The sequence below is a fragment of the Sceloporus undulatus genome, chromosome 1, assembly GCF_019175285.1.
Source record: "Sceloporus undulatus isolate JIND9_A2432 ecotype Alabama chromosome 1, SceUnd_v1.1, whole genome shotgun sequence".
In the NCBI taxonomy this organism is placed as follows: domain Eukaryota; kingdom Metazoa; phylum Chordata; class Lepidosauria; order Squamata; family Phrynosomatidae; genus Sceloporus; species Sceloporus undulatus.
Genome location: NC_056522.1, coordinates 231,687,778 through 231,702,674, shown reverse-complemented (window position 1 = coordinate 231,702,674; position 14,897 = coordinate 231,687,778). Strand labels below are relative to the sequence as shown.

At 41.2% G+C, this 14,897-nt stretch overlaps 1 protein-coding gene across 4 annotated transcripts in view; it reads left to right on the top strand.

Annotated features, from left to right (window-relative positions):
- Window positions 1–5,346: 5,346 nt before the first annotated feature.
- RAB3GAP1 (RAB3 GTPase activating protein catalytic subunit 1) overlaps window positions 5,347–14,897 on the top strand; it is a 43,532-nt gene continuing 33,981 nt past the window's right edge. Inside the window, exons 1-6 of one of the 4 annotated variants that reach the window (XR_006104083.1) lie at window positions 5,347–5,557; window positions 5,727–5,782; window positions 9,412–9,487; window positions 9,999–10,131; window positions 13,427–13,505; window positions 14,618–14,737. Coding sequence is in view for 3 of the 4 variants with exons in the window: in XM_042468515.1 (XP_042324449.1) it covers window positions 5,540–5,557; window positions 5,727–5,782; window positions 9,412–9,487; window positions 9,999–10,131; window positions 13,427–13,505; window positions 14,618–14,737 (482 nt within the window). In the remaining variant the exon portion in view is untranslated. Of the gene's footprint in view, window positions 5,558–5,726; window positions 5,783–9,411; window positions 9,488–9,998; window positions 10,132–13,426; window positions 13,506–14,617; window positions 14,738–14,897 lie in introns of those variants that run through there. The other 3 variants (XM_042468515.1, XM_042468525.1, XM_042468534.1) reach the window with 3 other exon arrangements.

Genomic DNA, 14,897 nt, shown 5'->3' with positions numbered 1-14,897 from the left:
TAAGTTCTGTTGAAAAGTCCAGAATTAACCCAAGACATTTTACTGACATAGATGAGAATAAGATAGCATATTCTCCACTACTGCCCATGTGGTGCAGTGGCTTGAGCATTGGACTATGCCTCTGGAGACCAGTTTGAATTCTGGCTTGGCCATGAAACCCAGGGTAGCTTCAGAGGATGGCAATAGCAAACCTCTCTGAAGAAATAGCAAACCTCTCTGAAGAAACGTGCCATAAAAAAACCATTATAGGGTTGCATTAAGGTCACCATAAGTAAAAAAGTACTTGGAGCTAAACAACAACAACATAAAATCCCCCACACCATTGACAGGACATGATTTCATGTTCAGTTAAACATTATTTAAATACTACAACTATGCTGATGTTGTTTACTGCTCCTTAGGAGAGCAGTCTGAGAAACTACTGATTCTTTATCCATGGAGTCAACTATCCACAGTTTGAAAATATTCACAAAAATGCCAAAAAGCAAACCTTGATTTTGCCATGTTATATAAGGGATACCATTTTACTCCATCTGAGGATTTTATTTTGCTATCCATGGTGTGTGTGTGTGTGTGTGTGTGTCCTGGAATCAAGCTGCAGTGGATACAAAGGGACCACTGTTATGTTTTCAAATTTCCAAAGTCACAGATGGTCTTGGCATTTCACCAAAAATTAAAAACAACAACAACAACCAGGCAATATATAATACAGTCAGCCCTCCATATCCACGGATTCTTTATCCACAGATTCAACCATCCACTTCTTGAACACACACACACATGTAATATATATAAATTCCAGAAAGCCAACCTTGATTTTGCCATATTATATAATGGACACCATTTTATTATGCCATTGTACCTAATGGGACTTGAGCATTCATGGATTTTGGTAGCCAATGAGGTCCTGGAACCAATCCCCAGCAGACACCAATGGTCCACTGAGCAAGGTAAGTCATGTAGACCTCTCCTCCAACCTATCAGTGCCACTTCATTTGCTATGTCTGTCATCTATAACCTGAGTGAGTGGCTTCATTCTCAATCAGCTGAGGTAGCTTAACTTATGGAAGCAACATAGCTTAACTCTAATTCTGCCTAGAGAAGGCTGTTCATCAGTAAGGAGAGCATCAGTCAGCTAAGCAGCCAAGAGGACAGTCAGAAGCCAAGGAAGTGTTTTTAAGATGAGACAGCTCAACACTCACAGGCAGGTTATAAATTGCTTACTTGCAGATATGTTTTTAGAGAAAATGAAACAGAAAATGAAAACATAGAATGCATTAAAATAATAGCATCAACTGAACTAGGCAACAATCTAAGGCTCAATTCCCACTTATTTCTTGATTCGATTCCTGAACTGATCCCTGAAACCGGTCCAGCAAACAGAATGGTTTCCACTATGTTTGTGCCAGTTTCAAGAATCAGTGCAGGAAGCAACAGCTGCGACCTCCCCGCCATGCCTCCCTCTATTGTCCTGGCCATACCAGTAGGCCGGGGGCGGAGGACAGGCCGAGGCGGAAGGAGAGAGGCAGGCCAGGAGGACAGAGGAGTGAGGACAGAGCAGGCACGGAGGTATGGCCGGGAAAGCCGCTGCCAGTGGGAACCGGGGCAGATTCGAATCCATCTGGTTTCCACTTGAGCTGAATCAATTTATTTCTAAATAAACTGATTCAGCCCAAAAAATCCACCCCATTTTATCGGTGTCTTTTTGACGTGGGTTAAATGGGTAAAAACCATCCCCCCCTTTCAAATTGCTTCAGCGATTCGAATTAAGTGAGAACCATGGTGGTTTAAACCGAATCATTTAGAATCATTATCTGGTTTTAACCATAGTGGGAACAAGGCCTAAAATGAAAGAAAAGAGAAAATAATAAATTAACTGTTACAACATGTATTAAATAATACATCTCAAACAAAGGTGAAAATATATAAACGAAAGAAAAGGGGAATATAATACATGTCTCCTAATTAACATGTCTGCCTCTCTAATATTCTACTTTAAACGCATAAGCTATGAGGATATGTTTGAATACACAGAATGCACTAGTAACCTCTTGGCAGACTACTTGTTAGACTACCGGCAGGCTTTTTAACATATAGTCAGGACACTAAGGGTTGTTCGATAGTAGAACAAACTCCCTCGGAGTGTAGTGGAGTCTCCCTCCTTGGAGGTCTTCAAGCGGAGGCTGGATGGCCATCTGTCGGGGATGCTTTGATTTGGATTTCCTGCATGGCAGGGGGTTAGACTGGATGGCCCTTGCGGTCTCTTCCAGCGCTATTATTCTATGATTCTATATGGGGTTGTTTCAGAGATGTTCTTAACTTTGTGAGTTTTTCTTGATTTTATAGTATTTTTACTAGATAATTTTAATTGTTTTTAAATTTTTATTGTGATGTTTTACTAATGTTTTGTCTTATGAGCCGCCTTGGGTCCCTTGTTGAGAGAAAGTCGGCACAGAAGTGAAATAAATAAATAAATACTCTAAGTGCTGTACATGGGGCTGCCCTTGAAGTATATTCAAAGGCTGCAGCTAGGGCAAAGGACAGCAGCTTGACTGCTGACTGGAATGTCATATAGAGAACATACCATGCAAATATTGAATGAATAGCATTGGCTGCCAATACAATTCCAGTTTAAATTCAAGATGCTTATGATAACATTTAAAGCTTTAAATATAATAATATAATAATAAGGATTTATTTATAGCCCCCCAATCATGTAGAATCAGGGTGTGTTACAACAATAAAGAAAAACAATATAACAATAAGCAACTACAACACAATACAAATCAGTTAATGGTCAGATAAAGTACAAGATTGCAGAATAAATATAAAAAATACAGCGAACATAATCCAAAAGTACATTATTTAGTGAGAAAATCCACAGTCACTGCTGCGCTGTGTTCACTGCATTACACTCCCTCTCTTCAACAGGATATTTTGTGACAGGAGAAAATGCATACAAATGGCACAGCATCTACAGTACCTGTTATGTTTAAATTGCTGGCTTTATTGTGGCTGTTAAAAGAAAAAGGATGTTGAAGCTAACAAAGCAGGACAAGGAATGTGTAGTTTTAATTGCCGTTAAGGAAAGCATGTTATTCTCTGGACAAACATCCTCTGCCTGATGCAGTCTCCATGCATCTAGGGAAGTAGACCAAAGTCAAATCTGCACTGCAGAAATAGTGCAGTTTGACACCACTTTAACTATTGTGGCTCAATGCTATGGAATTCTGGGATTTGTAGTTTAGTGAGCTATTTAGCCTTCTCTGTCAGAGAGTCCTGGTGCCATAACAAACTGCAGATACCAGGATTCCATAAGATGGAACCATGGCAGTTAAAGCAAGCTGCTTTATTTGTGCAGTGCAGATTAGAACCAAGTCTACGAAAGCTTTTGCTACAACGTCTTTTGCAATTTGTCTCAAAGATGCTATAAGATCCCTTTTCATAATCTCTGTCAGAGACTCTTGTCATGCTTTAAAAGCCAACACATTTATTACAGCATCAGCGTTTCTAACCAAGATCCCATTTTATATGATTTTTTATAGGGATTCATAAGGTGATATCCTCATCTGATGCGGCAGGAGTCTTTCTTTATGAAAGTTCTCTGCCAAACTAAATATATAAACATTTGGTGAATACCATCTACAACCTTCCAAACCTTAACTTTAGTAACCTTCCTAGCTTTAATGTAACTGTGGCTAATAAGGTTTCCTTATCAAATCCGTCGAGTTTTGTCCTGGGTCTAAAGTAGAGTTTATGGATTTTGCTGCTGGCAAAATATCTGGGTAAGAATTTGAAGTAAAGGAGCAAGAGTGCAAGTTGTGTCCACACTGTAGTATTAAAGCAGTTTGACACCACTTTAACTGCCACCATGACTCCATCCTACACAATCCTGAGTTTGTGGTTTGATGAGGTAGGAAAGCTCTGTGACAGACCAAACTAGAAATCCTGTAGGATTCCACAAGATGGAACCATGGGACCGTTAAAACTGTGTCAAACTGCTTTAATTCTGCAGTGTGGATGCACTCACAGACTGCATCCACAGTGCAGAAATATTGCAGTCTGACACTGCTTTCACTGCAATGGCTCCATGGATAGTTTGTTCTGGCACCAGAGCTCTCTGACTGAGAAGGCTGAATCTCTCACAAAACTACAGATCCCAAAATTCCATAGCTTTGGGCCAGGGCAGTTAAAGTGGTGACAAACTGGATTATTTCTGCAGTGTGGATGCAACCTCAGAGACTGCATAAATAATGCAGTTTGAGACCACTTTTAACTTCCATGGGTGCGTCCTATGAAATCATGGGATTTGCAGTTTGGTGAGGCCCCAGAGCTTTCTGACAGAGAAGGCCGAACGCCTCATCAAACTACAAATCCCGTAGGACTCCACAGAACAGAGCCATGAAATCATTAAAGCGGTGTCAAATCACTTTAATTCTACATTGAGGCTAGTACACTCTGAGTTCGGACTCGACGCAGTGAAGGGACAGCTGAAGACGTTGTTCGTTTTACGTTGTTATTATTATTTTATTTTAATAGTTTCCTTTTCTGAAAATGGTGGTCATTTAATAGCTTCTTTACCTAAAGCGTGTCTGTGTGTGTCCACTCTATTTCACTACTCTCTTATAGTGCTGCTATTCTGCTTTGACTGCTCTGCGAAATAATTTGTTTAGGCCAAAGGCAAACCCCAATATACTTAAACACTTGGTAGCTTTTAATGTACTGTAGTGCTAACCATAATGATTTTGACACTATATTACTGCACTACCCTCTTATAGTGCTGCTATTCCACTTTGACTGCTCTGCCTGCCTCCTGTTGCATTCTGGGGTTTGTAGTTCAGTGGGGCCTAAGAGCTCTCTGGCTGAGAATTCTAAATGCCATTCCTTAAACTGCAAATCCCAGAATGCAACAAGAGGCATCCAAAGCAGTTACACTGGAATAGCAGAGCTATAATAAGAGTGCTGTGTGCCTAGTCCAGGCAGTTCTCGACCCTAAGGCAACCCTAGTATATCCTCCTGGGGCCTTCATGGCAAGATTTGTTCAGAGAGGGCCTAAGAGTCCACTGGTCCCCAAACTGTGCTCTTCAAGGGCTTTTGGACTTCAGCTCCCAGAATCCCAGACTATTGGGCCAACATGGCCAAGGCTTCTGGGAGCTGAAGTCCAAAAAAACCTCTTAAAGAAGGGATTTTGTTTGGTGCCCCTGGCTTATGCCTTTGCCTTCCCCTGAGGCTGAGAGAGTGTGGCCCAGTGGTCCCCAAACTGTGCCCCTGAAGACATTTTGGACTTCATCTCCCAGAAGGCTCCGCCATGTTGTCCAATAGACTGGGATTCTGGGAGCTGAAGTCCAAAAGCCCTTGAAGAGCACAGTTTGGGGGCCTTCACGCTGGTCTTCAAGGACCAGGCTTGTGGAGCGGGGCCTTTGCCAGCCGCCGGCTTCCCTTCCCTCCCCTCCCTTCAACGCTTAGCCTCCTTCCCAGAATCCCTTTCGTTTCGGGACTGGGACGCGACGTCTTCTTTGGCGGCAGAGGGCTGCGCAAAATGGCGGCCGACAGTGAAGTAAGTGGTGGCTCCTCACTCAGGATCCCTCTTCTTCACCTCGGAGCGGGAGAAGGAGGGAGGAGGAGGAGGAGGAGGAGGGAGGCCCCTCGGGGCTGGGCCCCCAGCAGCCCTCCTTTCCCTTCTGACTCCTTCCTTCCTTCCTTTCTTTATTCCTTTCTTTCCACAGCCGGAATCCGAAGTCTTCGAGATCACCGACTTCACCACCGCCTCCGAATGGGAGAGGTAAGGGAAGGAGGCCCTGCCTGTCTGCCTTCTTTCTTTCCTTCCTTCCTTCCTTCTCTTCCTTCCTACCATCCTTCCTTCCTTTTCTTCCTTCCTTCTTCCTCCCTTTCTTCCTGCCATCCTTTTCTTCCTGCCATCCATCCATCCTTCCTTCCTTCCTTCCTTCCTTTTCTTCCTTCCTTTCTTCCTGCCATCCTTCCTTCCTTCTTTCTTCCTGCCATCCTTCCTCACTTCCTTCCTCCTTCCTTCCTTCCTTACTTTCCTTCCTTCCTGCCATCCTTCCTCACTTCCTTCCTTCCTTCCTTCCTTCCTTCCTCCAGGAGTCTCCTCTCGCTCGTCTTTTATGGCTTCCTTAGCACCGCCTCACTTTTTCTTTTCTTCTCTTTTCTTTCCCTCCCTCCCTCCTTTCCTCTTCCTATAATGCAGTTATTTTTCCCTCCTTCTTTGCCACTCTAAAAGTCATTTCTGATTCATGGCAACCCTGCCCCAGGGCTGAGAGAGTGTGACTTGCCCATGGTCTGCCAGTGGGTTTCCATGGCCAAGCAGGGATTCAAACCCTGGCCTTCCAAAGTCAGAGCCCAATGCTCAAACCACTGCTCCATACTGTCAAGTGGTTTTCTTGACCACAGGCTTGCCATTGCTGTCTTCTGAGGCTTTTTTCCAATGACAGCCTTCCTTTGCCGCTCTTGAATTGTTTCTGACTTAATATGTCGGCCACAGAGACAGAATCAACTGTAGTGCTAACCAACATGGTTTTTTAAATTAAATGTATTAGATTAAAATACACTAGATATTTACCCTAGATCTTGCAAATTTCAACTTTTAAATGCCTCTATATATACACAGATATTTTTTTTTTAAATGGAGAAATAATAAACAGTTTAATCTTGAATCTTCATCGCTGCTAACTGGCATGTGTGAATAAATATGGAAAATGAAATGGTAGCTAATAGACTGGAAACGATCAATATCCATCCCCATTCAGAAATAAGGAGACACAAAAGACCACAGCAACTATAGGACCATAGCATTAATCTCCCATACAAGCAAAACCGTGCTCAAAATTCACAACATGGACACCAGTCATACTTGGAGAGAGAAATCCCAGAGGTGCAAGCTTTTACCCCTTTCCTATACTGTACAGTTATTTTTTTCCTTGTTTGCCACTGGAGGGTTGCTGATATGTGCTTTCAAATCTTTTCTGACATATGGTGACCCTATCACAGGGCTTTCTGAAGCTGAAAGAGTGTGATTTGTCCAAGGCAGCCAGTGGGATTCCATGGCTGAGCGGGGATTCGAACCCTGGTCTCCAGAATCCAGTCAGACAATTACACCACTCTGGAGAGCCTTGGCTTGTAATCTTCAGAGTTCAGGTTCTGGCTGGGAAACTGAAAAGCATTTTCCCTTCGTGCCCTGCAAATAACCTGCCAAAGCTGCTTTTTTCAGGATGGCTGGGCTCCTGAATTTAGGGAGTTGAGGATGGAGGAGGAAAGGTACCGTATACTCATAGCAACATCTGTGAGAAGCACCTCCTTCAGTTTTGGAGGGGCAGCCTTAGAGTGAACCAGCCTTTTTTGGGTAGCAGGTCACATACTCTTAGCCTTAGGGGAAGGCAATGGCAAACCACCTCTGCACTAATCTTGCCAAGAATAGCCCCTGATGCATTCACCTTAAGGTTGCCATAAGTCAAAAATGACTTGAAGACACACAACAACAATGAATATAAAGTATGCATTTGGAATGCCAGTGTTTATCAGATAATCTTGGCAAACAGGAGAAACCCCCAATTTTGGAGGGGTACCAATTTAGCAGAGAGCCAACATGGTGTAGTGGTTTGGGTGTTGGGCTAAGACTCTTGAGACCAGGGTTCAAAGCCATGCTTGGCCATGAAAACTCACTAGGTGAACTAGAGCAAGTCACACACGCTCTCAGCCTCAGAGGATGGCCATGGCAATCCCCTCTGAACAAATCTTGCCAAGAAAACCCTATGACAGGTTCCCTTTGGGGTCACCATAAGTCAGAAATGACTTGAAGGCTCACAACAACAGCGAATTTGACGAGATAGCAAGAATGGGGTTTGTACATATCGTATCACTGAGTTGGGATTTATATTGGTACATGGACCATTGCAACTGTGGTAGTGTCATAAAATAATTGTTGCTGTATAGTAGCTAAAGCGTGTTAATTCCTGTGGTGAAGAAAGTACCATGCATATAGGCTGTAAGTAAAGAGCAAAGCATACTTCATGGGTTTCCCACTTCCCCTTGCTCTGAGAAATTTGAATAGCTGAAATACCTGCATTTAAAAAAACCTAAACTTGAAATGTTATTATGTATGGTTGTCAACTTGGTTAACTTAAAGAATGTGTCAAATCAGTACTGTTTCTGCCTCAGTTGTGCATTGTTGAATTTTACCAGTCCTCTGATTTGCAGATAGCATTGTTAAATCTGATTTAGAACCATAAAGTTGGAAGAGACCCCAAGGGCCATCCAGTCAAAACCCTTGCCATGCAGGAGCATGAAATCAAAGCATCCCTGATAGATGGCTATCCAGTCTCTGTTTAAAGACCTCCATTAGGAGGAGACTCCTCCTAATGTTGAGGTGGAATCCCCTTTCCTGTAGCTTCACTGCTGACTGGTTGCTCTGTATCCTATTCTCTAAGGCAGCAGAAACAATTTACAGAACAATGTAAAAACAAACACCCCTTTACTTTGTCATAGGAAAAAATACCAATTGTTCTAGGTAGTAGTTGCATATTTAGCAGGGTACACCAGAGATAATTTCTTCTTAGTGAATGATTATAGAATGGTGGGCAGCCTACAAGCTTGTAAGCAAAAAGATTTGTTCTCAAATGTATAAAATATGTACTTATGAGAAGTACATAATAAAGCATGTTATAATGTCCATTGTCTGTTTTAACTGTGAATCTACTCTAAGAAGTTTTTGCTGGAAATCTATCTGATGAGAGGTTCTTCAGCACTTCTTAAATGCCAGCTTGTGTATGTGCTTTCAAGCTTTCTGTTAATGGATGGTGACCCCATGAATTTCATAATGTTTTCTTAGGCAAGGAATACTCAGAGGTGGTTTTGGCAGTTCTTTCTTTTGAAATGTAGCCTGTAGTCCTTGATATTCATTAATGGTGTCCCATCCAAGTACTAACTGGGGCTGAACATGCATGCATGGAAATAGGTGAGCCTTAAGAGCGTAGTCTTATGCATGTGTTGCTTTTGTGTCCCTTTAAATCATTTTAGACTTATGGCGACCTTAGGCGAATCCATCATGGGGTTTTCTTGGCAAGATTTGTTTAGAGGGGATTTGCTACATCCTTTCCCTGAGATAGCAGAAATCCTAAGCATTAGCACCTAGATGTGTTAGCCTGGTTTTTGGCCTATTTTGGCAATGCCCATGATCATTCCAGCCCATGATCTGCATTGGAGTGAGGGGTAGAGTAATGTGTCTCTGCTAATTCTCAAACAAGTGTCCGAAACAACTTAAGGTAAAGAGGTTAGAGTAGATTAGGTTCTTATAATGTGGTCTGTGTAGGGATAACCTTAAAGATTGTCTGTTATCTTTAGGAATAACACAAGCATTGCATGATAATAATGTCAACGTGACAACTTTTTCATTAGGTTTATTTCCAGAGTTGAAGAGGTTTTGAATGACTGGAAACTTATTGGCGTTTCATCAGGCAAACCTTTGGAAAAGGTAAGGACATCTGTTTCTGATTAATTGTGGGGCCAATACAAATGTAACATTCCTAATCTCTTAACCAAATATAGGAAAAAATAAAATAAATCAGTAGATAGATGAGAAAGAATAACAAGGAAATGAGGGAACTAATTGATAGGATTGGGAACAATGAACACATGAAGTCTTAGTAGAACAGGACTACCTTTCTGAATTGAACTAAGTCTTAGTAAGGATAGAAAGATATTCCTATTCTGTTTGATCTTGACTAGAGGGCATACGACCCACTAGATATGCTGGAATTCCAATTTCTATTTATCTGTGTTGAGACATAATGGAAGTAATAGTTTGTCTACACCAGGAGGGCAGTGATTCTCTATCCCGTGTTAGATTTTGCAGAGTTGTATAGAAAACTTGCAGATACTTTTTGGAAACAGCAGTGGACTTATATTATAGTAATTCATATGACATATACATTAAAGCCATATTGCAGATAATTTTACCAATGTGTGCACTGTTTGGTATGCAGGGTGTATATACCACTGAAACATGGGAGGAGAAATCAGATGAGATTGCTTTTGCTGATTTCCGTTTCTCTGTAACGCATCATTACCTTGTGCAAGAATCCAGTGACAAGGATGCAAAAGAAGAACTAGTGGAAGGTAGCCACATTTTCTAATGCTAAAATCTTCTGGGTTAATGGTGTTTCTGTTTTATTATTATGAGGCACAATGGACCGGAACAGACTGCCCGAAAAGGGCGGATTGGGGCAGCTGCAGCACTGCTCAGCCTTGCACTGTGGCAACCACACGCTGCGGCCGCAATCCACCATGGAGCTGGCCCAAAAAGAAGCAGAAGAGATATACTCCTATTTGAGCTGGTAAAAAGCTGCCTTAGGCAGCGTGGCTGCAACCCCAGGGTGGCTTCAAGCTGCTCCGACGGTGTGCAGAGTATAAACGCTGCACCCCAGGAATGTCTTGAAGCCACCCACATCTGGTTGGTCAGGGTAGCTTCCGGACATCTTGTGGGTGTGTGGAGTCTAAATGTCACACCCCCAAGCTTCCCAGAAGCAGGCTTTACCAGCCAGTCTGTTCCAACTCAATAGCACTTTACTTTCCTGGAAACACTGATACATAAAAACAGATGGTTTCCTTTTCAGTTTATAGAAACTTGTAAAATATTAGTGGCCTGATCTTGAGCATTTCTTTTAAAGTGATATAGAATGTGTCCACACTACAGAAATAATCCTGTTTGACACCACTTTAACTGCCATGGCTCAGTGCTGTAGAATTCTGGGAATTGTAGTTTGTTATGGCACTAGAGCTCTCTGACAGAGAAAGCTAAATGGTTCACAGAATTACCTTTCCTATAATTCTATAGCATTTAGCTATGCCAGTTAAAGTGCTGTCAAACTAGATTATATCATCAGTGTGGACGCATCCATAAAAAGATAAAGGAGCTTAAATTTAGTCATTCAGAGGCTTGACAGACTGGCCATTAGGTCCAGCCCGGTGCGGAGTTGGGGCATGGTGACCATGTGACACATGCCCGGACTCTGCCCCCAGTCTAGTATGATGGTGTGTGCCGCTCCACACAGTGTGCAGCATCATGGCGCTTATCTGGCACTGCATCTACATGACTCAGCACCAGAGGAGCGTGGAAACGCTGTGCACTGGCGGCTATGGCACCCTTTCCAGGGTGCAAAAAGAAGCCGCTTTTTGTGCTGCAGAAAAGAGAGATTGGAGCCGCAGCATGGAGTTGCCGCAGCCTCGATCCAGCACTAAAAGGGGTGGTCTATTGAGCTCCTCAGTCTTCTTTTCCAGTTCAGTATTGTAGGTAAAATAAATTTACCTTCAATTCTACTTGTAATAAAGAATAGACTGTTTTGTGAAAACTATTTCTAGGATTGCTTATTCTTTAAATGGGTGCTGAAGAAATATATCCTGTAACTTAGAGAGTGAAGTTAAATGTTTGTTTAGTCACTGGATGATTCCTGTTAAACAGGTTTCATAGGTATGGTGAAGTAACAATCCATCTGGAAAATAACTCCTGTAATATATGACAGACTTCAGTACATACAGATCTGAGAAGTAGTAGAAAATATATTAATCTGCATCCTTGCACAGTACACTTTCCCTTATTTATTTCCTCCAACTATTGAGATCTTTATTTTTAGTAGACATTCACAGGTTCCTTCAGTGGGACTTTCTCCCAAGTAAAAGAGTATAAAATTGCAGTCTTTCCTTGTTGCCATGTACAAGCTTCATTGAGAGTCAGTGCCATTGAACTCTATTGAATTTTCAGTAGACGTGGATAGGATTGGACTGTTGCAATCTTTGTATTTTTAGTTCATATGAATTAGAAGCATTTTTATTTGTTTTTGTTTCTCTTTTTCTCCACTTCAGAGTATTGAATCCAAGTGGCTATTTTTAAAAAAGGGTTACCTGAATTGATTACAGGGCTAGATTTTAAATTTAAAAATCAATTACTTCTCCAAAATTATATAAAATGCTATACTTTCATACACAAAAAATATGCTCTTATGTGTATGATCCAAAACACACTGCAGAAGTGAGGTGGTTTGAGATCACTTTAACTGCCTGGGAATTGTAGTTTATTATGGCACCAGAGCTCTCAGACAGAGAAGGCTAAATGTTTCACAAAATTACAGTTTTTAGAATTCCCTAGCATTGAACTGGGGCAGTTAAAGTGGTCTCAAACTAGATTATTTCTGCAATGTGTTTTGGCCTGTTGTCAATCAAGAAGTAACACTGGATTTGGTCATCTGTTACCAAGTATGACTCCCAGAGCCAGTACATGTTTTTAGCACATATTTCCTTGAGGGATCTTTGAACCTTGGCAGTAGTATACCTAGAAGAGCAATGGGCAAATGCTAGCTGTTTGTGGGGCTAAATTAGGAGGGCCATGTCCTCAGCTGTGGATTTCTCTCTCCCACTTCCTCATTGGAAGAGAGAGGCACAACTGCTGCTGCCACCACTGCCAGGCAACCAAACAAGGCAGTGCAGAAGAACCCCCTTGTTTCTGCTATCCCTCGTTCCCATCTCCTTCTTGACTTTGTTGTCTGTTCCTCCTCCTCCTCAGCTCTCTGCCTCTTCTTTTTCCTGGCAGGCTGTCTGGAATCAGCCACTTCTTTATAGCAGAGCAGATTGCTAGTCATGGCAAAATGACTGTTTTCTTCAGTTTCCAAGCTAGGAAAAGAAAACTGCCACAACCAGCAGTCTGCTCTGCTGTAAATTGCTGGTTGATTCCCAATTGCTGCCTCTGTGGGTCTTCAGAGCATGCTAGGTGGAAGGGCTATTTTAGCTTTGTGTATAAACCTGCTCATTAGGGATATTACTAACATACATATTTTCCAAACATTTATAGTTTTTTAAAAATGCCTTGGGTTGGATTCAGGATCTGCCTTCTTTGGGTGAAAGGTGCTGCTGCTCAATTTTCAGGGAAGATCTGTCCTCAACTCTGACCATCATACCACCTTAAATACATCCAATCTCACCTGTTTTCAGAAGTAAGCTGGGGTCAGGCCTGGGTAATACTTGGGATGGACACCACCAGGATATACTAGGGATTTCTAGAAAGAACTAGGAACAATTGTTCCTGGAACCCTGGAGAACTGCTGCCAGTCAGCACTGACAATACTGACCAATAGCCTGAGTAGCCATAAGGCAGATTCCTATGTTTCTTACTCTCTGCGTAGGCTTTTCAGATGTGTTGTCTTGGTTGTAAGGGGTTGGGGGAGTCCACTTCCACAGCCCAGTTGCATACTGCTCAATCTGAATCCACCTTTAGTTTCAGTAAACTTGTTAGTTTTTTAAATGAAAACAATTTTAATCCATTTGTTCTTTGCTAATCCATTTGCATCCTCTATATATAAACATTTTTGCTGATTTCAAATGTGAAGACCTGATGCTTTAAACCTTTTGAATGGTTTTACAGATGCTCTTCCAGTTGCTATGCAGGATCTTCTCTGTATGAATAATGATTTTCCTCCCAGAGCTCACTGCCTAGTGAGATGGTATGTTTGTAATTTAATTTATTATATTTTGCTTCTTCAGCTAAATTATAGTTGCAGCATATATAGATATGTCATATATGACATACAGATATGTCATTTTCAGTAAGAATGACCATTCCTAAGATGATTACATTGTTTGAGTGTCACATGAACAAGGCTGGGCAAACCTTGGGCTTGTCTCTAAAGCCAAATATCAGGATTTTTTCCTTCCTAGACAAACAGTTCTTAGTCTTGTCTGTGGTTTACTGAAAAAAGCAATATTCAGACCGTGGTTTGTGAAACTGACTTATTTCAGTAAACCCTAGTTAATTGGATTTGGATATAGTGGTAAACTTTGGTAAACTGAAAACAAAAGGATAGGTGACCAGTTTCCTTGGCACTTTGCTGAAGGAGGAAAATGAAAACCCTAGTTGTGTATGAGCTTGAGGCTCGCACATACACATTCATAGAAACTGTTCTTCATGAATATATATGTAGTATTTGAAGATTAACTTGATTAACAACATCATAAATATAATTATAATAATCTGGTAGAATCATCTAGAGAACAGTGCTGTTGGATAGTATTGTATACTGCTGGATCTAGAGCTGTGCTATCAGATTTTACTAGTGCTGGTGTTCTTAATTTTTATTGAAAAGCATAACTAGTAAATCTTAGTGTGGAGGACTGCAGGGGAAAGATCAAATCTGTGAAAATCGTTGCCCTGTCCCTCTTCCTCTAGCTGTGAGCTTCTGTTGGAGTGTCTTTTTCTGTTTTGTAGAAGAAAGGGTCAAGTCTGGATCCAGCACATTGCAAATAAATAAAAGTATACTTATCTTTAAATTAGGCTTCCCTTGAACAAATATTCTTCTTCTTCTTCTTTATTTATATAGCACTGTAGATTTACACAGCACTGTACATACAGACAATAAAATCAATAAAAATGAAACCTGCCAGTGGCGTACATTCTACAAAATACATATAAAACAATAGATAGTAATTCAAGATAGAATTAATGGAATAAGAATAAGCAATTGAGGAACAGTATATTTTTGATATTCCAGTACCAAGGCAACACAGTGTGTATTGTAGAATTTAATATTTATAGATAATGTTGTTCCTTTTGTTCTAGGTATGGTCTGCGTGAATTTGTAGTTATTGCACCAGGAGCAAACAATGACGCAATTCTTAGTGAATCGAAATGTAATCTCCTTCTGAGTTCAATTTCTATTGCGTTGGGGAACACAGGATGGTAAGTAAAATTCTACAGATGTTGTTGGTATTTGGCTGTTGTAACATATGCAATTCTAGTGAGTGAAAAATATTTAATTGACAGCAAAAGAACATATAGAGAAAGTTTATGGTTTCAAATATTAAATTGCTGTTGTCTTCTGAACAAAAGGGAAAAGAGC